General features: G+C 41.8%; 2 protein-coding genes across 2 annotated transcripts in view; both read left to right on the forward strand.

Moving 5' to 3' along the window:
• LOC147896795 (uncharacterized) overlaps nt 1–25,254 on the forward strand; it is a 137,375-nt gene that overhangs the window by 74,812 nt on the left and 37,309 nt on the right. The window lies entirely within an intron of this gene.
• Nucleotides 17,100–18,832, forward strand: LOC147896796 (acyltransferase GLAUCE-like). The gene is made up of 2 exons (XM_087381774.1): nt 17,100–17,569; nt 17,676–18,832. Exons 1-2 carry the CDS (start codon nt 17,147–17,149, stop codon nt 18,588–18,590), a joined length of 1,338 nt encoding a protein of 445 aa, XP_087237900.1. The 5' UTR covers nt 17,100–17,146; the 3' UTR covers nt 18,591–18,832.

Consider the following 25,254-nt stretch of genomic DNA (forward strand, 5'->3'; position numbering starts at 1 on the left):
TGATTTGGCTCCTAGCAAACAAAAGCAAGATATGAGAATGAATAAGTGTTATTTAGACTAATGCCTCCATATGATCATGCCATATTTACGATTGATTGTAGCAGAGGGTCTCAGGAGGAAAGATAAGCTCATTTCATTGGGCTAAGATGTGCATTCATAGTGGCATCAGTCATGGTCACTACAACGTTGTGCCAAGCTATGCAAAAGTTGTCTCCTGACGGACTCTTGGATTGTGGATGTATCTTTGCAGGGATATAGCTCAGTCTATAGCCACATGTTGTCCGTGTGCAATTGCTCCACCCCGTAGTGCCATGTCTACGTGGGCTACTATCATGGCTGCACTTTTTTCAACCAATCATGCCATTCGATTGACTATTGTTCCCTGCACTCTGCTGCCTTTTTTTAGCTGTGTCTGGCTGTCCAGGCTTTTGTGCCAATTATGGCTGCTCCTTGGTCAGCTCTACTGTAATGTGGTTCCATTAATTGTCTCGGTTGCCCTAAGCTATTGCCCCGGATTATGTGCTTGTGCCCGCCATTTGTTCCCACATCATGGTTCTTGGTGACTTTTTTGTCACCATAAGTCTTCGACTAAGCTATACTTAGACTACAGCTCTTTCTGCCCGATTCATCATCTACATTATTATGTCATGTAATGGAACTTAGATCCCGATCCTCATGTAGATGGAGATTAGATTACCATAGTGGAAAGGAGATCCCGAGCCTTAGATAAACATTTTGAATGGGTAAAGGAAATCAAATTCCTATCCTTATGTAGATCGAGAGCGGATTAGATCTCGATCCTAGTTTAGGTTGGGAATTAAATCCTAGTCCTTAATCGTTTTGTGTAATGGAAATCAAATCCTGATCCCTATGTTCGTCGAGCATTTTGTATAATGGAAATTAGATCCCGATTCTCATGTAGATCGAAATCCCATTATCATCTCGTGTAATGGAAAACAGATCTCGACAATGTAATCGATTCAATCTCCATCTACATGAGGATCAGGATCGTATTTCCATTACATGAAATGGTAAACCGATCTCTCGATCTAAATTAGGATGAGGATCTGATTTTCATTATTGGAAATGGTAATTTGATCTCAATGTATCTAAGGATTGGGATTTGATTTCCATTACAAGAAATTGTAATCGGATCTTGATCTCTACACATGGAGTTTGCCTACAATAGTCCTAAGCATATGATTACTAGTTAGAGTCTGTTCATACTTATATTTCCATTATAGGAAATGGTGATCTGATCTCAATGTATCTAAGGATTGGGATTCGATTTCCATTACAAGAAATTGTAATCAGCTCTCAATCTCTACACATGGAGTTTGCCTACAATAGTCCTAAGCATATGATTCCTAGTTATAGTCTGTTCATGCTAATCTTTCCATTATAGGAAATGGTAATTGATCTCAATGTATCTAAGGATTGGGATTCAATTTCCATTGCAAGAAATTGTAATCGGAAGGTGAGATAAGTAACCCCACATCCCCCAAGCATGCCTCAGGTTGATCAGGCACGGAGTTGGCGGTACCTCAACATCGGGACTGAGGAACAACCTCGGCTTTTGAAGATAGCTAGTTTGAGAACATGATTATCTTCTAGCAGTAGTAACTGATTTTTGTGGATGTCTACCTGGTCATACAAGGATCCAAAGGTTGCCGACTGAGTCCAAAGGGGGTGTCGACTGAGTCCAAAGGGGGTGCCGACTGAGTTCATGGAACATTGCATCGACTTATCCTCTGATGCAGACCCAATGATTCGGGGTTCCATACCACATGAATCCGAACTATGGCAAGGCAATCCAAGCTGATATACAAAAAAATGGAGCAAGTTGGGTTGATCTACTCAGTAGATTACTCCGATTGGGTCAGCGGAATTGTCTTTGTGCCCAAAAGAGAGACCAGTAAACTCTGGGTATGTGTTGACTATAGGATTTTGAATGCTGCCACACAACATGATAGGTTAATTCCCTTCCCCTCACCGACCAAGTTTTGGAGACGGTAGCTGGTCATGCGCTGTACTCATTCATGGATGGATATAGCGGGTACAATCAAGTTTGAGTCAGAGAATAGGATTAGTCAAAGACCACATTTGTCACTGAATGGGGGATGTATGCCTATAGGATGATGCCCTTTGTGTTTTGTTATGCACCGGCAATATTTCAACGACTTGTTACCAAACTCTTCTAGGAGAATATCGGCAAGTTGCTTTAGGTTTTTTTAGATGACTTCTCTGTTTTTACTGGATCTCGACTACGAACGCTTGGGTCTCCACTAGCAACAAATGGGTCTCCACACTTACCATCAAAGAGTATCTTCTCTAGAGCAAGCAATCAAAGAACATGGTCATGACCATGACAGTAGACTGTTAGCCTTAGAAAAACAATGGCAGATGTCTTCTACATGCCAAACAATGAATAAATGCATAACAAAAATACTGCCAAAACCAGCCCAAAAGAGGGGATGGCGAGGAGGGGATTGTTGGCTGCTGCTCTGCTGCTGTAGAGAGGGGATGGGGGCTGCTTCTCTGCTGCTACTGTTGAGAGGGATGGGGATGGGACTGTCGATAAAAAGGCACTTTCTAGACCTTTCTCCAGGTGTAATGTTTTTTTGACGTGGGAGGATATGTCCATATGGTTCATAATACAGCTAACACTATGTTGGGGCTAGGTCCATGTCCTAAGACAATAAGTATGTTATTTATATGTCTATATAAGAGCCTAGTGCTCATTGCTGGGGGCTTTTTTCATGAAAATTGAGGCCTAGATCAAGTATATGCCTTGTCAAGCCAACCAATTAGATTATGGATTGCTGTGTGGTATGGGCCATGGGGGTTGAGAGCAATGGCATGTTTGGTGCCTTGTAGCCTCAAGCTTGGAGGGTGATCAAATGCATTGGATCTACGGTTGGGATGAGCTATCCAACTCGTCTTGTTTGTTACTACTAATTTCTGCTTGTGTAGGTGCAATTCAAGGAAGATTGACACTAGGAAATTCCTCTAGGGATGGACTCGTTGCTTGGCTTTAGAGATGGTGTATAGTATAAAGTGACTTCTAAGTCACTTTAGAGATTGACACTAGGGATTCCTCCAAGGAGATGATGTATGGTATAAAGCGACCTCTACGTCACTTGTAGCCTCTAATGTCCTAGTGCAAGATCATGGTCCCCTTTCATGGGTGTCTTTGTTTGAAGTGAGGCACGGATCCTAGGCTTCTAAATTTGTCTAATGGTGTTGTGTTGGGGATTACCTTCTGATGCCTTCATACTTCTCAAGAGGTTTAGAATTTGGGGTGTTTGATGGTATAAGAGTAGCGGGGTGATTGTCTTTGGAGGGACCCATAGCTAAGCGTTTCTTTTTTAGAAGAATTGGGCTTCCAAGGGGACTTTGCGTGTTCACCTACAAAAGGGCTCAAATGAATTATGAGACTCTAGCAAAAGGGCTACATGAGACTCTAAGTTGGGGCTAGAGAGGCCTATTTTCAGACAGGGGTCCACATCCCTGCCGCTTTACTTCAAGAGGAGGAGGTGCAGCGGACCAGCATCTATAACTTTCGTTCTTTCTTCAAGAAAGAAAACAAGCATATGTGGTCATACTTGATGATGGTGGTCATGGGGCAATTGGTGATGGTGGTGTCACCAAATCAACAACATTGAGAAAAAAATCTGATGCTGCCACTAATGAAGGGGCTCATAAATCCATCATATCACCTGAAAGTGGGATGAAAAAACGTCAATCAAACTTAACAATCGACAAGTGTTTTTAAAAACTCTCTCTATCTACAAATGCTACTTTAAAAAACTATGGGGCACAAAGGCTGCTGATATACCATAATGAAATCACAGACCTAGTAATGCAAGAAATGGTACAAAAATTATGGCTAGACCTAGGGTCCATCAAGCTTAGACTCCTAAACTAGCTCCATATACCACCTAGGAATCTGCCTCGGTGTTCTTGGTGTGGGTTCGGGAATTTGGTATGTGTTTGGGGATCTACCCCTTTAAAGCCATCTACTTTCAGATCTTATACTTTTTGTTCCATTATTGTATTTCAGAAAAGCCAGAGTAATGAAGACAAAAGCATGGTAATGACATCAGGTACAACAGGTTGAGACCAATAAACAGTCCCATAGTACCAAAAACGGGGAATGGCGAGGAATAAATGCATAGCAAAGCTGGCATGCTTACTCTGCAGCTGCTCCCGCTGCTGGTGAGAGGGACTTTGCGCTGGTGAGGGGGTTGTTGGCTGCTGCTGAGAGGGAGGGGATGCACGGGAGGGGGCTGCTGTTGAGATGGGATGGGGGCTGCTTACAACCGAAACTGAGAGTGGGAAATAAACAGCTATGGATTCACGTCAACGACTGAATTAAACTACTCCAAAAGCTCTCCCTCACTCCCTCTCTCTGAACAAACACTAGGGCCCAGGACAAATTGTCGGGCTGGACCCCCCCGAAGGTCTTTATTACTTTTAGAAATTCTGTTACAGAAGTTCAGCATGAGCTGTCTCGTAAGTCTCTCATCAAACGTGAAAAGAATTCCCTTTCTTACAAGAGCTTCAAGCCCCATTCAAATTGGCAACATGCCACTTGTCTAAAATCTAGACTAACTCTTATTACAAGCCACTTAGGGCCATTCTGGAGTCTTCAAGGCTCTCGGTCACACGAACCGCTTCCTAGGTGCTTGTCAGGCTCCCATTTCGCTTAGGAAAAATAATCCTTCCTAGTACCTGCAACAATTAATTAAAGCGCACCACCATGGTACCCATTAATTGTTAGCGCTTTGCATGCAAATAACACACTGTGGACTAATCCTAGTCACGGTGGGCGTCCCCACTGAACACATGTGTACATCTAAACAAATATATATATATATAAATAAATATATATATATTTTCTCTGGTTGACCGAGGTCAACACTCTTGATTATAATTAAAGAGCTTCGACCAAAGGTCAAGGCGCTTTAATTATAGCCAAGTCTCTCCAACCGAGGTTGGCACATCTTGGTTAACCGGGGTTAACCCCTCTTGGCGCATGCCAAGTCTTGTTGACCGAAGTCAACATTCTCTGACCGTAGTCAGGTTTACTTGACTGGAGTCAAGTATCTTTGACCGTAGTCAATCCTTTGACCATTAAAATGACTCTTTGACCGTAATTAACACATATAAAACTCTTTAATTAAGATCAAATAAATGGTCAACTGTACTTTGACTTAGGATATTTACATTGTGGTGACATCCCCTCGGCTTCTATTCAGTTGACCTCAACTGAAAAGCTTCCTTGTAAACATCCAAAGCTGTGGATGATCGGATAACATGTTTTCGTCCATCCACTTGGCATCTAATGCCGTATAATTCTTGAATTTTACAAGATACCTGTAAAATTCCTTACCCTGAGGGCCTTTACGTACAGTATGGTACACAATTTGCTCTGGCTGAAGGACTTCCTCCAGCTCATCCACTTCTGGTGGATCCTCTGATACTGGTTCTGTAGGCTCTGGTCCTTGAAATTTCTTTAGAAGACTCACATGGAATGCATTGTGAATCCTCCAATGCTCTGGCAATGCTAATCTGTATGCAACCTCATTTATTCTTTCTGTAACCCTGAAAGGGCCATAGTATCTGGGAGATAACTTTGCATACACTTTCTGTTTGCCTTTAAACTTGCGGAGCCTAGCTTTTTCAAACCTTAAAAGTACCCAGTCCCCTTCCTTGAGATCCAACTGTCTCCTATGTTTATCTGCAGCTCTTTTATGTTTCTCTTGAGACCTTTCAATTGCTATCCGGACTTGGCTGTAAGCTGTCTGGAGGTCCCTCACAAACTGATCAGCTGCAAATATTTCATCTTTAGTCCTTAATATAGGTGGCAAAATCACCTTCCCATATATGACTTCAAAAGGGGCTTTCCCTGTAGAGCTATGTACTGTATTATTGTAAGCAAACTCTACTAACGGTAGGTACTTTTCCCAGTCTGAACTTTGGTCACCCACGTAGCATTTCAGCATATCCAAAATGGTAGAATTTGCTACTTCACTTTGACCATCTGTCTGGGGATGGAAAGAAGAAGAAAAATTCAGATTCGTCCCCATGTTATCAAATAAAGCTCTCCAGAATAGACTGGTCATTCTGGGGTCTCGATCACTAACAATGGACTTAGGCATACCATGATGTTTAAAGATCTGTGCCATAAACAACTTAGCCATATGATCTGCCTTTATGGTTTTGCGAACCGGAAGGAAATGAGCTTGCTTGCTGAATCTGTCTATGATAGTCCAAATCCCGTCATTTCCTGACTTTGATCTTGGCAAATCAAAAATAAAGTCCATTGTAATATTTTCCCATGGTGCCTGAGGCACGGGAAGAGGCATAAGTAGGCCAGGTGCCTTGTGTCTATCATACTTTATTTTCTGACACGTAAGGCATTCAGTAACGAACTGATGTATATCTTTCCGCATTCCTGGCCAAAAGAAATACCTCTCTAGTGCTAGAGTTGTTGCTGTAATTCCTCTATGTCCAGCGTAGGGAGGTGCATGGCATTCCCCCAAAATATTTTTCCTCATCTCCTGGGTGATGCATAGGCAATCATCTTTCATTAAATACCCATCTTTCAGGGAATAGTGACTGGTGGATTGCCCTTCTTGCATCTGCTGTAAAATTTCACCAAAATCAGAATCATGAGCATATTGTTCCCTCATGCCTTCCAGGTCCTGATGATAAGCAATAGTTACATTATTGACCTGGGGTCTTCGGGACAAGGCATCTGCCACTCTGTTCCGAATTCCTGGAGTATGGACAATCTGAAAATGATACATTGACAGCATGTTTGCCCATTTCATATGCTTCTCTGAAAGTTTGGTCTGAGTCAAAAAGTATTTCAGACTTTGGTGATCTGTTTTGACAGTAAAATCTGCACCCAAAAGATAGTGTTTCCATGTATGGATGGCATGAATTACAGCCAATAACTCTTTCTCATAGATTCCTAAATATCTTTCCGCATCCCGAAGTCGCCTGCTTTCATAAGCTACTACATGACCATTCTGATGCAATGCAGCTCCAACACATTCTCCACAAGCATCACAATCCACATCAAAAGACTGATACAGATCCGGAACTACCAGAATAGGCTCTGTAGTCAACTTTTCCTTGAGTGTATTGAATGCTTTCTTCTGTGATAATCCCCAGGTGAAGGCTGCGTTTTTCTTAGTGAGGTCATGTAATGGAGCTGCGATATCAGCAAAATGTCTGATAAACCTTCTGTAGTAAGAACACAAGCCTAAAAAGCTTCGAACTTCATGCACAGTTTTCAGCTCTGGCCATTCTTGAATGGCACGGATCTTCGCTGGATCCATTTGTATCCCATTCTTGGATATTATATGCCCCAGATAGTGGATTTCTTCCAAGAAGAACTCACTTTTCTTGCTGTTTGCATAGAGCTGATGATTTCTCAGCTCTTGAAACACTATAGCAAGATGTTCTCTGTGGTCTTCCTCTGTCTTAGAGAAAACTAAGATATCATCAAAGAAAGTACCAGTAAAATGCCTGTACTTCCGGAAGATGCGATCCATCATTCTATTGAATGTGGCTGGAGCATTTGTCAACCCAAAAGGCATCACTAAGTATTCATACAACCCGAATGTAGTGCGGAATGCTGTCTTGTGTACATCCTGAGGCTGTATCCTCACTTGGTGGTAGCCACTCTTTAAGTCTATCCTGCTGAAAACTGAAGCTCCATTTAACTGATCCAGGACATCATCAATACGCGGAATAGGGAATCTATTCTTGATGGTCATTTTGTTCAGTGCGCGATAATCAACGCACATACGGAATGAACCATCTTTCTTCTGTACTAACAGTACAGGGGAACAAAAAGGAGACGAGCTGGGCTGAATCAAGCCTTTGGACAGCAAGTCCTGTACCTGAGCCATAATCTCCTCTCTCTGAGTCGCACTGACTCTATAAGGGGGTCTGTTTGGTGGCTCACTACCAGGCATTAACTCTATCTGATGATCTTCTGGTCTCTCTGGGGGTAACTCCCCTGGCAAAACATCAGAAAAGCAATCTTTAAAGTTTACCAAAAACTGAAACTTATCTTTGTCTGCATCATTCATTTCAGCATGCATATCAGTCTCTTTTTCTTTTACAAAAACCATGTACGCAGAAATTGCAGACTTTATTGCTTTACCGCATGAAACATCAGATACAATGGGGATAGTGTCCCCTTTATTCCTGGCAATTACACGCTGATTTTTCCCCCTATGTACAAATTCCAGCACTCTTTCAGGAAGAGTCAACTTCACTGCCTTGCAGTGAAACCAAGGCATCCCCAAAACTACATCATAATGTTTTAGTGGAGAAATGAAGAAGTCTTCCTGATCCACATAACTCTGAACATGTAGACGGAGCTTCCCTATCAAGGGAGTAACTGGCACAGGGTTCCCACAAAACATTTGATCGGCATCCAAAGCCCTGCCTAACTCTTCCGTCTTTATTCCCAGCCTCAGGGCTAGATCCTCTGATATGAAATTATTAGTAGCCCCTGGATCAAATAAAATTAGCGCTTGCTGGTCTCTAACTTTGCCCCATGATAGCAGCAATTCTCGTTCTTCTGGGTTCAAAGCATGACCCAGTATATCAGGAATACCCCCCGCCATTGGCTTTTGCGTGAAGGAACAGAGAGAGATAGAGAGCAAGAGAGTGTGAGAGAGTCGTAAGCTTGGAAGCAGTAGTTGCTCTATAGAGTATGTAAAAGAGTACGACACAAAGTAGTGTAGATAAGGTTTTGTCATAGTGACAAAACCTTAGTAGTCACTAACCATAGTTAGTGAACTAACTGCAGTTAGGGGGAAAAACCTCTAAAAGAGGGAAAAGTGCCCCTAACTAACTTATTATATTACATTGGTCACTGCTGAATTATAGATATAATTCCAACACCCCCCTGCAGTGCCAATGTCATGTACAAGGCTGATCAATCACCAAACGGATATAAGTTCAGGGCACTGCGAAATGCCTCGAACTTCTCACGTGGTAGTGCTTTGGTGAAGATATCTGCAACGTTGTCATGTGTGGACACAAAGATCATACTGATCTCTCCTGCATGTAACTTCTCTCTGACGTAGTGATAGTGAACCTCAATGTGCTTCGTGCGAGCATGAAACACTGGATTCTTTGCCACTGCAATGGCACTCTGACTATCAGTGAGAATTGGAGAAGGACCCTCCAAAGACAGATGAAGATCAGCAAATAAACGTCTCAGCCAGACACATTCCACTGTTGCTGTGAAAGCTGCCCTGTACTCAGCTTCACATGATGAGGTAGCCACTGTAGATTGTTTCTTGCTTAGCCATGAAATGCAAGATTTTCCCAAAAAGAAACAATTGCCACTAGTGGACTGCCTAGTGTCATAATCACCAGCCCAATCTGAATCACTGTAGGCATGCATCTGCAAGTCACCCCCCCTGGGAAATAGTAAGCCAAAAGACTTGGTGCCTTGCAAATAACGGAAGATGCGCTTAACTGCCTGCCAATGCATAGTTTTAGGGCTGTGCATATACCTGCTCACCTGAGATACTGCAAACTGAATATCAGGCCTAGTATTGCAGAGATATATGAGGCATCCAACAGCTTGACTGTAAAGTGTGGCATCAACTGATTCTCCTGCATCATGCATTGTGAGTTTCAGCCCCGGTTCCATAGGAGTAGATATGGGCTTACACTCTTGCATGTTAAATCTGTCCAAAAGTTTCTGAACATACTTTGACTGAGACATAACAGTGCCACGTCTCTCATGAGAGAACTGGATCCCCAAATAAAAATGAAGCAGCCCCAAATCTGACATATCAAAGTGGGTCTGCAAATCAGTTTTGAAATCTGCAATTTTGTCGTCATTGGACCCTGTGAGCAGTAAGTCATCAACATAAAGAAGGATGACTAATATTTCCCCCCCATCCATCTTGATGTAGAGGGTGCTCTCAGTAGGACTATTGTGCAGCCCCTTGCTGGTCAAAAAGGCATGTATCTTGGCATACCATGCACGAGGGGCCTGTTTCAGCCCATATAAAGCTTTATTAAGCTTGCAGACTTGAAGTGCATTTGCTGTAATGTCAAAACCCGGAGGTGGTTTGACATACACCTCTTCCAGCAAGTCCCCATTTAAGAAGGCTGTTTTGATGTCCAACTGATGAACATTCCACTCAAAATGTGCAGCCATTGCAATTACCGATCGGATGGTGGTCATCCGAGATGTAGGAGCAAAAGTCTCCTCATAATCTATGCCCTTTTTCTGAGCATAGCCTTTAGCAACCAGCCTGGCTTTATATCTGTCAATGGAGCCATCTGGCTTCCGTTTGACTTTAAATACCCATCGTGTGCCAATAGCATGTTTACCCTGTGGCAAGTCCACAACATCCCAAGTCTGATTTTTGGCAATGGACTGCAACTCATCGTGCATGGCATTCATCCAATGCACATTACCTTGTGCCTCTTCAAATGTGGCAGGCTCCTCTTCATCAAGGAGAGTACCTGCATATGCTGATTCCACTGAATTAGCACCTTCCATGTGCCTTGCTGCACTGCGAGTCCTACCAGGTAACGGGGCATCAAGTTTACTCTCCCGGAGAGTCTGTAACAGCCAGTTTGGGACTGTTTTTGCTGCATGTATGTCGGCAATTTCTTGTTGTACCACTTGTTCCACTTCCTGTGGAGGCGGCATGACATCCCGTGGCGGAACTGAAGCATTTGAAGGTTGCTGTAAATTCTGAGTTGGATCAGAAAAATCAGCAGGGGAACCCAATGCAATGGGTAGCAACCCTTGAAATACATCTTCTGAAGGTGAAGGCATTTGAAAATCAGCCTGAGTGTAAGCTGAATTTTCAGAAAATATCACATCTCTACTTACAATGATTTTGCGTGTAGCAGGATTGTAGAGACGATACCCCTTGCTTTCTGCACTGTATCCAACAAATATGCATTTGATGGCTTTATCTGACAATTTGTGCCTAAATTCAACTGGCACATGTGCATAGGCAAGGCAAACCACCATGTATTGTTGTGAATTGTTTGCAAGGAAATTAGTAGAAGTATCCATGCAAATGGAAGTGTAATCACCAACCCAATGATAAAGACAGCAGTGGAATATGTGACAATGCTCATCATTACCCATTAGAATAAAAAACACAATGGATAGGGTATAATGGATGGGGTAGTGATGGTGGGTCGAGAGTCGACATTATTTCAAAAATTGTTGGTTAAGAAAGTACAGATGAATAATATGAAACCATGTCATTTCAAAATTAGGATGGTAGATCAATGCCCAATGGTTCTTCAAGGGATGTTTCTCAATGTGTTCATCACGATAAAAGGGATCCACTATATGGTGAGCCTAATAGTCATAGCAATAGAAGAGAATGCATATACTTTGATAGTTGGTAGATAGTGGTATATCCTAGATAAAGAGCACTAAATTATGACATGATTAAGAAGGTACTCGATGGTTGTATAGTGTAGTATGAGGTGTTAGACATTAGAATAGAGTCCAGGTACCTGCTGGATACACAGCTCTTGTATCACATGATGGGGACATGTTTCAAGAGGCAACTGAGCATCTAGAATGGATGGTAGCCATGAGCGCTTGGTAATCTAGTAGAAGGTTCTTCAATGGACAACAAGCCTAACCTCTACATACTGGTACGAGATGGTCTTGTCATGCTAATGTGGATCCATCATTGGGTCATGATTTCTTGTTCCTTGTTGTTGTAAGGTAGTTGCCATCTTTTTTTTCCAAATTTACCCCTTAGGTTATTGCTCAACAGTACTAAAAAGTACACTGAGGTAGAGGTATATCATGAGGATAGCACCCACATGTGCTATCTATAATTGCAGCAATGTGGCAGCCCACCTTTGGTCCTCATGATTTAATGAGGATGCATGGAAAAATTAAGGGGCAAAGAGTAAGAGTGATGGCTGATGATAGTGCAACACATAATTTCTTGAACTACTCGTTAGTTAAGAAATTAAAATTGCATGAGAGTCCCAGTGCCCATAAATATGTGGTCTCTTTGGCAAAGGGCAGTGATAAAAAAGTTTGGGACACCATGATACGTAGAGGTGGATATTCAGGGTTACTAGGATGCCTTGGATTTCCAAATCTTGCATCTCGACCGAACAGATGTAATGCTTGGTCAAGAATGCCTATATAGTCTTAGGCATAGCTTACAAAGGAGTTATCTTAATAAGTCCATTATGTTTGAAAAAGAGGGTAGAGTCTTCCAAATTCAAGGAGAACATGATGTGCCTAACTCTCCTCTTATTTGTTTGATGGAATTGGAATGACTACTACACCAAGAAGAATGCGAGGTATATCTATGTGAACTTACTTTTATTGGTGATTTTATGTCTTTTGCATCGAAAAGAAGTAATGTTGTTTTTGATAATGTTAAAAAGTATAAATCTTCTTTCAATGATTTAATGTTTGAATTAAATATGTTTTTCCGTCTAATTTACTTGATGGTTTACCTCCTGAGAGAGAAGAAGATCATAAAATAGATTTAATTCATGGATCTACCCCTATTTGTAAACCCCCTTATAGGCTTAGTCAAATGGAAGAACGTGAGGTCGAAAGACACTTAACGGAATATCTTAGGAAGAGCCAAATCCAACCAAGTAACTCACCTTGGCCTGCACCAGCTTTACTGGTAAAGAAAAAGGATGGTACTATGCATTTATGCATAGTTTTACCGAGCACTAAATAAAATCACCATAAAAAATAGGTATCCCATGCCTCACATTGATGAGCTCTTTGATCAATTGCAAGGGGCAAAATACTTTACTAAAATTGATTTAAGATCAGGATATCACCAAGTACGAATTAGGGAAGAGGATGTTCCTAAGACATCATTTCGTACTAGGTATGGGCATTATCAATTTAAAGGAATGCCATTTGGATTAACAAATGCTTCAACAACTTTCAAGACACTTATGAATAGTGTCTTAAGGCCATATCTAGGAAAATTTGCTATAATATTTTTAGATGATATCCTTATTATAGTAAAACTAGGAAAAAACATTTGGAACATTTGCAAAAAGTGTTCCATCTGCTTAGAGACAATTCACTCTTTGCTAAAGAATCCAAATGTGAATTCTTTGCAAAAGAAGTGAAATACTTGGGACATATAATATCCCAAGAAGGGGTTTGAATGGACCCTGGCAAAGTAAGGGCCATATGAGAATGGTCACATCCTACAAATCTAGAAGAATTATAGAAGTTCTTAGGTTTGTCAGTATTCTATAGTCATCCAGGATTACACTAGGATTGTTGTTCTGATGACGGACCAGCTTAAGGGAAAGGGAAGCACCTTCATATGGGATGAACCTCAAAAGAGAAGTTTTGAAAAATTAAAAGTAGCTATAGCAGTCGCTCCTATCTTAAAAGTAGTGGATCCCAATGAACCATTCATGGTTGAGACAGATGCCAGTGATTTTGATGTTGCGGCGGTACTTGTATAAAAAGGTCAACTAGTGGCTTTTGAAAGCAAAAAGTTGGATCTTGCCCAATGGAATTATGTGGCATATGAGAAGGAACTATATGCTATAGTCCATGCTTTTAAAAATGGAGGCACTACTTATATGATGCAAAATTGGAGATCATATTTGATCAGGAGAGCATTAAGTGGATTTGTAATCAACCAAAGCTTAAAGGTAGAAAAGCTAGATGGGCTGAGTTAATGCAAGAATTTGATATACAATTGACATATAGGAAAGGGAAGGTCAATGTGGTACTAGCAAACTCTCTTAGCCAAATGCCAATTGTTAATCAATTGAGTTTTACTCAATTTTACAATGATTTCCTAGAGTCCTTAAATGGGAAATGTGAATTTGATCCTCACTTCTCTGAAATATGGAAAGCAATTAGAAATAGGGATCCAAATAATCGAGCATCTTTCACTAATCAAGAGGCTTTCACTGAGGAGTCGGATGGAAATGGCAACACACCACAGGTTGGTGATAAAGGACTCAAGTGGAAAAATATACTATTGAAGATGGCTACCTGCTCTACGAGGGTAGAGTATGTGTCCTAGATAATAATGACATTAGGCACCGAATCCTTTTTTAATGTCATGATAGTCCGAGTTCTGGACACCTGGGAATTCAAAAGACATATGTGCTTCTGAAAAGACAATTCTTTTGACTTGGAATAGGTAAGGACATCCAAGATTATGTATTGAAGTGCCAAAAATGCCAAGTCAATAAGGCTAAATGCCTTAAGGTAGGAGGTCTCCTTAACCCATTGGAGATTCCATCTGGCAAATGGGAAAGTATCTCCATGGATTTCATTGTGGGATTACCTAGGGTACAGAGGGGGCACAACTCAGTGTGGGTAATTGTGGATCAGTTGACCAAGATGGCTCATTTTATTCTTGTCAGTGAAGATGTTAAAACTCTAGAATTAGCTAGGCTATTTGTGGAGCATCTCTATGTTTATGGATTTCAACCAAGAGCCCCAATGATAGTGGGACTCAAAAAAGAGAAGGTTCAAGCGGCCAGAGACTTTCTTGAAGATATGAATCAAATGCTTAAGTTAGCTAAAGATAGCATAAGAAAGCTCAGGATAGAGCATGAAGTTATGCCAACCCCACCATAGAAAGTTGGAGTTTGAAGTAAATGAGAAAGTCTACCTTAAGGTACCTGAATCTTCAGAATCTCTAAAGACAAGTCAATGTCTGAAGTTGTCTCCTCAGTATTGTGGACCATTCACAATACTTAAGAGGATTGGAGAACTTGCTTACAAATTACCCTTACCTGAGGGATGTAGAGTACATCCAGTTTTTTATGTCGATAGGCTAAAAAGAAAATTAGGAGATGATGATAATCTCTTTGAATAATAAGGCCTAGTCGAACTCATTGAACTTGCATCTCTTTACCACACGAACCAGAAAGAATTTTAGATAAATAAGAAAAAATAACACGACATACTATATGGCAAGAATATTCGGTTAAGTGGAAAGATAGATCTGAAAGGAGTTCAACAATTTTGTTTTCGAGGATGTAAACCATTCTTAAGGGGAAGGCAATGTTACGTCAGCCATATTCCCAAAATATTCTGGTGTGGTTATGGTAAAGCAAAAAATGAGAGGGCTCGACAGTGTTTGGCTGATTGGAGCCTACAGGGTCGGGGACTAGGAACTATCCTAGGCCTAGGCAAGAATGGGGAGTGCAATGTTAAGGCCTAAAGGGCAGTAAGGTACTAAGGTCCTTTATGGACATGTGGCACTCACGTGGGCTCCAAGTGGCAAGCATTGGGTTCAGGGGAGATTCTAGAGAGAGGCTCCACAAAAGGAAGAAAGGGGAGGGAACTCAAGGAGAGTTCACGTATGGATGAAAGAGGGAGCACTCGACGAATCGTGGCTGGGGGTGGAGAATCAAAGAGAGCCCTTTTTGTGGTCATGCTATAACTTCCTTAGAAAGCTACCTCAGAGAAAGAGCTTCATCCGCTATTGGCTATGTTTTAACATTGCTATGGATAGTTGAAGGATATTCTATGGTTTAATTGCCCTAATGCTTTAATCTTTCTTATTACGCAATGTGTGACTTTACCACTTCAAATTTACCAAAAACAAATAATAGTAAACTTCTCAAAGTTTCACAAGGATACAATTGGCAATTTCATTGGGACATCCATAAAATTCTTATCAACATGTATTTCCATTCAAAGTGGTTGCCATTAGTCTTAATAAAAAGGAAAAAACCAAATCCTTACCCATAAAAAATTGTAGATTCATTCATCAGAGCAACAATCAACCTTCATCTTGGGCACACAAGCTCTAGATCAAACTGATCTATTTAGATGCATGTGAGGCCAGTCTTGCAATTAAAGACCTTATACAGCCTTTTTGCCATAATGTCTTTGAGAGGATCAGACTATGCAGACTCATAAAAGTCCACCTAAATAATTACAAACCGCTTAGATATTACTATGATATCCATGAACTCCTATCATTCTTGAATATTGGTGTGGACTACGTTCCCCTTTAAGTGGGGCCTATTACCCCATTTATAGGGGAGTGTTTGGGTGAATAGTTTTTCAAATTGATTATGCATGTAGCTTCGATAAAAACTTTTGAAATTCTTTGAGATTTGAGCATAAGGACCCACTTATCCTATAATCACATGGTGCCTTCTTGTATACTTTGTTGACAAATATTGTAAGCCAATGTCCTTTGGGCATTGTCACATATGTGCTTTTCGTTTAAGTATACATTAGACTGAAGAAGTGACTATTAAATGAGACATTAAAAAAAAAAGGGAGACATAGAGAGGTGGCATAGACATGCTCCATATGTCTATTAGTTACAACCAAGAGGAGATGCCATTGACAAAAAGGAATGCGAAAGTATGAGTTCTATAACAACAAACATTTCTGCTCCTTTGCATCGTAGAGCTGCAAAGGAATATTTTCAAGATTTCTTTGAACTATGCTAGATAATGTCTTCTAGATGTATTTCTAGACATGCGAGAGCCATTGCAAGCCCTTGAGAATGACTTGACGAACTTTGAATTGAGTACAACACACAAATTCCTACTTCTTACGTAGCCCTTTCTTCTCCCTCAACACACAAGTTCCTACTTCTTACGTAACCCTTTCTTCTTCCTTCCCTTTACTTTCTTCCTACTTCCTACTTCCTTTTACTTCCTCTACTCCTTTTTTATCTCCTCTGTTTTTTACTTACTTTACATACACAAAAAACATCTCTAATAAGTTTACTCATGATCAGTTTAGACTTTGGAGACCTGTCATTGAAATGTGACTGTCCCATAGAAAAGCTTTCATGCAGCTCAGGCTTGCAGCAATGTATATACTGTTCAGAGACTTGTCATTGACATGGATAGAAAAGCTTTCATGCAGCTCAGGCTTGCGGCAATGTATACTGTCAGCGTCCAACACACGAAGATTGCACTGCACACCTTTGATCACGTTGAAGGAATGACTGCTTACATATACGACTTGCAAGTCAATGCCATGACCGTTTGAATATCATTGCTTCAGACCAAGAACTGTATATAAGTTGACAACCTCGTCCCCTTCTCGTCTCACTTCACGTCCATTGGCCCTTTAGACTCCTGCCTGCTGCAATCTCCCCTCACACATACCATGGCTCCCCTCACAGATCTTAGAGTTCGCGTCGACTCCATCACTTCCGTTGTTCCTGCTCGCCCCACTCCTCAAGAGCCTGTGTTCCTCTCCAATATCGACCAAACTGTGGTTTTCCCTGTAGAAACTGTCTACTTTTACCGACCCAAACCCGGTATGAATCCTGAAGGGTTGGTGGACAGGATAAGGGAGGCCGTAAGTGAGCTGCTTGTCCCTTACTACTTTCTGGCGGGAAGATTGAGGTTCAATCCGGAGAAGGGAAGGTTAGAAATCGATTGCAACGGAGCTGGGGTTCTGGTGGCCGGAGCCAGCTCCGAGGCAACCATGGATGAAATTGGAGAGATCGGTTTTGCTAATCCTGGCTATAAGAGCTTGATCCTCCAGCAAACTGAAGATCCTAATACTCCAGCTGGGACGCTGCAGGTATCTTTCTCTCGCTCGCTCGTTGTGCGCCGGCTTAACAAGAGAGATTGAATTGGCTTGGATTAGCTTGGCATGCTATGTATTGCGAACGTTTTCGTTGTTGCAGGTAACTCGCTTTAAGTGCCGTGGATTCGTTGTTGGGCTATGCACAAACCATGCCTTCATGGATGGACGCTCAGCAAGTCAGTTTCTTCAAAATTTAGCATCCATCGTAAGAGGTGAAGGCATAGTTGTCCATCCATCTTTCGATCGTACTAGCCTGAAGGCACGAGATCCTCCAGTCATCACCTACGAACACCCTGAAATGCTGAAACTCAGCGATGCAACCGGTGCAAGCGGCGGCGCAGCGTTTACCATAAGAGGAGCTTCCGAAGATAAGTCAAACCTCTCGCAAATTTCCTCCATGCATTCATATCGGTCGTTTGCGTTTCCATTGCAAGTTTTGGAAAAGCTGAAAGGAAAGGCTTTGGAGGACGGATCTCTTACGAGCTGTTCTACCTTTGAGGCTATTTTGGCGCATGTATGGCAAGCTCGCGTGAAGTCCATCGAGCTGGATCCCTCTATGCCCACTTCAGTATTGTTTGCAGTGGACATACGCAAGCGCGTGCAGCCGCCTCTCCCACCAAGTTTTGCTGGCAACGGAGTGCTCACAGCTTATGCAAGTGCAACTGCAGGTGAAATTCAACAGAAGCCGCTCTCTTTCTGCGTAAAGAAGGTGCAGGAAGGACTAGAAAGAGTGACGGCCGACTACATAAAGTCAGCGATAGACTGGCTGGAGGTGCACAAAGGCATTCCAGCAGTCGGGATGCACGGCAACTTCTTCCTGTCTGCATGGTGGAAGCTCCCATTCCACAAACTCGATTTTGGGTGGGGAGAACCAGCTTACGCAGGTCCGGTAATCAGCGGAATCGTGGACATTGTACTTCTCGTATCCAACTGTGGACAGGACGAAGGCTTGAATCTCCTGCTGGCTCTACAGCCCCATGAAATGAGCAAGTTTGAGCAGCATATTGAAGTCTGATTAATTGATAATATTATGGCAGCCAGCTAAAATATAAATTGCAATCGTTATCGCAATTTGATCATGATAATTTCATGTTCACAACTTCACATAAATCATTTTGTAGCTCACATCTCTCGATGCACTCTAATGAGACCAAGTTGAATTGCCATACAGAAAAGATATTTGATTTGAATGGCAGCCAGCTTGCAAGCTATAGTCATAGCCATTCGATCACGATACTTGAAACTCTTTCTAATTTCTTTTCAGAAGTCTACGATGGGTTAGAGACCCACTTCCCTTGGGTCTTCCCTGGGTCTCAATGTTAGGATCCTAGGGTGCCCTTCATTTCAAGGATTACAATTTTAGCTTTTATTTACAAATGTCAATACTTTTTAAAGAATTTTTAGCATTGCTTATAGTTGAAAAACATGTTTTCGAAAACATTGCATACATCTCTCTCTCTCTCTCTCTCTCTCTCTCTCTCTCTCTCACTCCATGCAAAAGTTTACAAATCTAGACATTTGTATGCTTTTTAGTAAGTTTTCGAATCAAATCCCAATGAAACCCTAATAGTGCCTTTATTTAGAAAAAATATTTTGTATGCCAATATTATCCATCTCTCTCTCTCTCTATATATATATATATGTGTGTGTGTGTGTGTGGGGAAACCACATGCTATATATATGTGTACACACATACATATACATTTGCATATCTCACATGTGTGCACATGCTCAAGTGAGCTCAAGTGTATGTATGCTCAAGTGCATGTGTATGCCTATATGCCTACACATCATGGATAGTTTTATCAAAGCTATGCTTATATATTGATATAAAATATTGGCAAAAGTTTATTGAGCTTGTTTTTTTAGTTTCACAATATTGATTGAATATATCACAAATTTATATATTTTCTTTTGAATTTTGAAGTAAAAAAAGTAAATCCTGGAGAAACTTTAAAATTTTCGGCATAAAAGTCTCAAATCTTGGCAAAGGTTTCAAACATTTATTTTTATTAGGGCATACAAACTTTCGACATCAATATAAAAATTTAGCTTCTTTACAAAATTAACATGAAAAAAATCATCCATGCTGCACATGCATATGTGTGCATATAGGTCATGGTGTGTCTACACACATGTATATATGTGTGTTGATTCTTTGGGCATGTTTGAGTGTATATGTCTCTATCTACATGTGCATCCGGTCTATGCTTATGTATGTATATGCATGTATATGTACATGTATGTTTATGCACCCACATAAACACAAACATACACACATAGAGACACACATGTACAATAACACTACATGCACACACATAGAGACACTTTCACACATGCCTAGAGAATCAACATACACATGTGGATACAACCTCATATGTGTATGCATATGTAGGTAAAAACATCCCACATGCGCATGCATATACACCCACATCCACATGTGCACACATATACACCCACATACACGTGCACATGCACGTGTATACAAACACTTGAGCGTGTGCATGTATAATCTTGTGTGCATGTGGTGCAAGAGGCACCAGCAACAATAGCATAACAAAGGAGTCAGCTCTAGTAGCAAGAGGAGAAACAACTATAAAAACTTTGGGCAATCTCAATCCTCATCTTCTTCCATCCCCCTCTATCTAACCAGAATTTATGAGGCATGTGTTTGCTTTTCAGCATACATCTGTCCATCTCCATGAGGGTTCTATTTTTCCTCTCAGCTTTGCCATTTTGCTGAGGGGTCAGCTTGACTGTGAGCTGATGCACAATACCCTTTTGTTTGAGGAAAGCATTAAATTCTGCAGATAGGTATTCCCCACCTCTATCCGTGCGTAATATCTGTATCTTGAGCCCGGTTTCATTTTCAACCATGGCTGAAAAGTGTTTAAACACTGTGAACACTTCAGATTTCTTTTTCAGCCCATAAACCCAAGTAAAATTGGAGTAGTCATCAATAAATGTGACAAAGTAGAGATGACCACCCAATGAAGGAGTCCTCATGGGACCACAGACATCACTGTGTATAAGCTGCAATTTGCGAACAGCTTTAACTGAACCATCCTTCTTGAAGGGAAATCTATGCATTTTACCTAAAATGCACCCTTCACAGGCATGTGGAGGAGGTATCTCAAGAGGGGGCAATGCATCAACCATTGAAAATTTCTGAAGTGTCATCAAGCTGTTGTAATTCATGTGGCCATATCTGGCATGCCATAATTCTGCATTTTGCATGGCAACTGTAGGGGAAGAAATTGCCAAAGCATGAGCTGCTCTTTTCTGAAAAATATCAAGCTGAAAAAGCCCACGCAGCAGAGTACCAGATAACATTAAGGCATAGTTAGCTTCCCTGTCCCGGACAGCACATTTGTCATCCTCAAAGATGACCTGAAATCCATCTCTGTTAAGAGTGGACACTGAAAGGAGATTTTTGGTTATGCCAGGCACATATAAAACATCAGAAAGTCTGAAAATTGAGCCATCAATTGCAGTGAGCTCAACTTCTCCTGTGCCACGTACTGAATATGAGGAGTTGTTGGCACAAGTGACTTTCTTACCAACAGGGGGTGGATGCAAGGAAGTAAAGAGACACTTCCTCGAAGTGATGTGCTTGGATGCACCGCTGTCAAAATACCATGTGTTCAGTGTTTCATCAACACTGAAAGCAGATGCATCTGAAGGAGAGTCAAAACTGCAAGTCAAAAATGCATATGTATCATCACTGCATGAAGCTGTACTATCCCGAGCATCTGGAACAGCCAACTTAGAATCAGAAATGCAAGATAAAAAGGCATAATCTTGACCAACAAAGTTGGCTGCAGCATCCCCACTGTCAGATGCACAAGGGGCTGAATCTGAAACAGCCATTCCTGAGCTGTTTTTCTTTTCCTTTGCAATCCTTTTCCTGCATTCTGCTATGTGATGACCTGGCTTTTTGCAGTAGTGACAGAAACCCTTCTTTTTGGGCTTGCTTGCATCACTTTTAGCCTTTTGTGAAGGCTGTCCTGACCCACTGGAAGGCTGATTTGCTGCTGTTTTTGCCTGTCCCTTTGTTTTTGATTTGAATTTTGAGAGCATGGCTTGTTCACCTGCACGTGAAGCCAAATTTTTCCTGGTCTGCTCTTCCTGAAGCAGAAGTCCTATCAGCTCATGAAAAGAAAGAGGATTTGCACCCCCCCTCAATGATAAATTCAGCGAAGTATGAAAGCTAAGATAAGACTCAGGAAGAGAATTCAGAGTGGTTGTAATCATCTCTGAATCAGGAATAATTTCATCTATATTTAACAACTGCTCTCTGAGATCCTGTAGCTTAGTGAGGTGGGCTGACATGGAGTCACCCTCCTCCATATGTGTATTGCTCAACTCTCTTTTTAAAAAAGATACCCTGGCATCATTCCGTGCTGCATACATGCTTTCCAAAATATCCCACGCTGCCCTGGAGGTCTTACACGACCGGATATGCGGAATGATTGATCTTTTCACTGAAAGAGAGATGCAAGACAAGGCTAAGGCATCTCGTGAATCCCATCTCTTTTGCTCAGGAGTATTAACTGTAGCTGCACCAACAACTTGTCCTGCAGCTGCACCTTGTGCACGACCTCTTCCACCTCCTTGGTGAGGAGGGGTAGCAGGTGCAATATCTGCTGGTCGGATTTCATCCCCATTGACATAATCCCATAAATTGCGAGAAATCAGAATATTACGTACCATGAAACTCCAGAGGGAGTAGTTGGTACCATCTAATTTGTCTTCTTGAGAAAGACCACCAAACTGAAAATCATTCTGATTTTGATGGGCCATATCTGAAAAAGGAATTGAAGCAGATACAAGGCTGAATTCCCTTACTGGGAATAAAATGCACAACTCCCAAAAACCACACCCAAGCACGGGCTGTATATGTAACTTAGATTTCTGCACTTGAGCTGTCAGAAATCTGTCCAAGCATAAAACACTCTCCAAAATCTGCCAAAAGTGTTCCAAACACTCCAATAAAGGCAGTATATACTGAATACTCCAAAAAATGCTCTCCAAACACAAAAGCCCCAATTTGTGGCTAGAAATTGCAGCCAGAAAGGGGTAAAAATGTCAAAAGCCCCAAATCTGCAATTTTAATACAAAAGCCCCAAATTTCAGACAAATCTGCAATTTTGCTCTTGTGATAGCTTCAAAATTGCCCAATGATTGCAATGGCTGCAATCTGCAAAATGCCCCAAATGTTCTTGCAGAATACTTAGCCAAACAATGGCTGTCTGCAAACTCAGCCTGCCAAAAATCACCTGCCAAATCAAAGATGACCTGCCAAGAAACACCTGCAAATCTCTTGTCCAAGACCAAGAAGATACTTGCTGCTGTACTGAGATTCAGTACAGATTTACTGTACTGAATACTGTACGGAAATGCCGTACAGTTTGTACGGCACTGTACGGCAGATACGTCGACGACAGGTACAGTCACGATGTACGGCGCTGTACGGTGTACGGCGCGTAGGTACGGCGAAGTACGGCGTAGATGACGCAACTTTTCGGCGCTGGTACGGCGAAGTACGACTGCAGGTACGGATTTGTACGGAACTGGTACGGAACAGTACTGCAGCAGATGACGAACAGATTCGGCGCTGGTACGGTGGGCGAAATCGTACGGCAGGCTTACTCGTACGGCAGGCGTTAGAAATCCGTACAGTCGTACGGACTGTACGGGCAGATTTGCTGAGGCTGAAAGTCGAGGCAATGGTTGAAGCTTGAGGGAGCAAGGAGCACCAGACTCTTGGACCTGCTCTGATACCAAATGAAGGAACAGAGAGAGATAGAGAGCAAGAGAGTGTGAGAGAGTCGTAAGCTTGGAAGCAGTAGTTGCTCTATAGAGTATGTAAAAGAGTACGACACAAAGTAGTGTAGATAAGGTTTTGTCATAGTGACAAAACCTTAGTAGTCACTAACCATAGTTAGTGAACTAACTGCAGTTAGGGGGAAAAACCTCTAAAAGAGGGAAAAGTGCCCCTAACTAACTTATTATATTACATTGGTCACTGCTGAATTATAGATATAATTCCAACATTGCGGTCCTCGTGGCTTCTCTGCCTCTTTTCCCTTCGATGATGAAGGCTTTTCTGGGCACTGGGCAGCCACATGCCCCTCTTTACCGCACCTGAAGCATTTCCCATCTCTACGGAATTCCGCTATCTGTTCAGGGGTAAATATAGATTTGCCCTTATAGGTCTTTGAGAACTGAGTACCCCTCGGCTTCTGAGGCTGAAACCCTTTCTTTTCAGCCTTGGGGAACTCTTTCTTTTCTGATTTTATAAAATCAGATTTCTTTTTATCAGCACGTCCTGCATGCAAGGATGGCACTGTAGATGGATCTTGTAGCGGCACAAGACTCGCTACTGAGGCTGAATGCATAAGATCTTGAATATTCTTTGCCCCCAAAGCATTCACTACTGCCTGAATTCTTGGAGTGAGACCTGCTCTGTACTTTCTCATCTGGGTACCTTTGGAGATCTTTTTGAACGGTGCAACCTGCAAATAAGCATCCCAGAACTTTTGGTTGTACCCATCCACTGTATCTCCTGCATCCATGTGCAAGCTGTCCCAGTCTTGAAGAACATGGTCTCTGAACTGTTTAGGCATGAACTGCTGGTAGAAGGCTTTCTTGAAGCCCTTCCACTTTCTTGGGGCTGACCCATCTGTAGTCAGTGCACTCCACCATGCACTAGCCGTTGCTGTTAAGTGTAAGCTGACCATTCTTAATTTGGAGGATTCTGAAAATTTCTCTGTACCAAATGCAGCATCAAACTGTCTGATAAACTGCAATGCTTTGTCTGTATGACCATACTGTCCATTGTAGGTCATAAACTTGACAGATTTTCCTCCCTCTTTAAATTCCCTGGTCGCTTTGGAAGACTTTCTCTTCCCAGACTTCTCGTGTTTCCTTCTTTTCCTGGATGGTTTATCTGATAAGGAAGAAGAAGACACAGAAGTCGAACTCGAGGTAGACGGTGATGGACTAGGAGATCGGTGACGATGCCTCGATCTCTTTTTACTATGGGACCGTCTCCAATGAGATCTATGAGATCTCTCTCTCTCAGACTGTACACGGGAATGTGCCTCTGGCATTGGCACGTCATATACTGGATTAGGCATAGCTTCTGCTGGAAACAAATGCTGAGCCCTGGGATCCCTTTTTAGATTTTCCAGCTCTTGTATACGAGTGCGTACCATTTGTTCAAATTCTTGTTGAGTTTGCAGCACATTCCTCTGTCTTGGATGCACATCCCTATCTTGAGAATCCCACTGGATAGGTGATTGATCCATATTCTGAGATCTGCAGATTTTTCTCACACTGTGCAAGTAACTAATGCACACTACCTTTACTTTTCCAACAGAAAAGGTACCTCAACAAGAGGTGTTTTGCATTCACAATCTATGCCAGTACTGGCTGTCAGTTCAAGGCATGTACCCACACAGTTGCCAAAGCATCATCAACTATGTTGCCCTTTTCTGGCTGCTGCAGATGGCTTCAAAAGGCATCTGTTTTTCCCTCTTTTTACTGCTCAAAGGCATGCATACTCCTTTTTCTGCAAAGCTCTGTTTTCTCTGCTTTTCTCTGGTTTTCTGCTACTTTTCTGACAGTAAAAGTCTGACAGGCAAGTGAGAATTGATAGCCAAAACTGTCTCTGC

Source organism: Dipteris shenzhenensis, chromosome 11, assembly GCF_047967505.1.
Source record: "Dipteris shenzhenensis isolate YYH24624 ecotype China chromosome 11, Dip_SZ_1.0, whole genome shotgun sequence".
Taxonomy (NCBI): Eukaryota; Viridiplantae; Streptophyta; class Polypodiopsida; order Gleicheniales; family Dipteridaceae; genus Dipteris; species Dipteris shenzhenensis.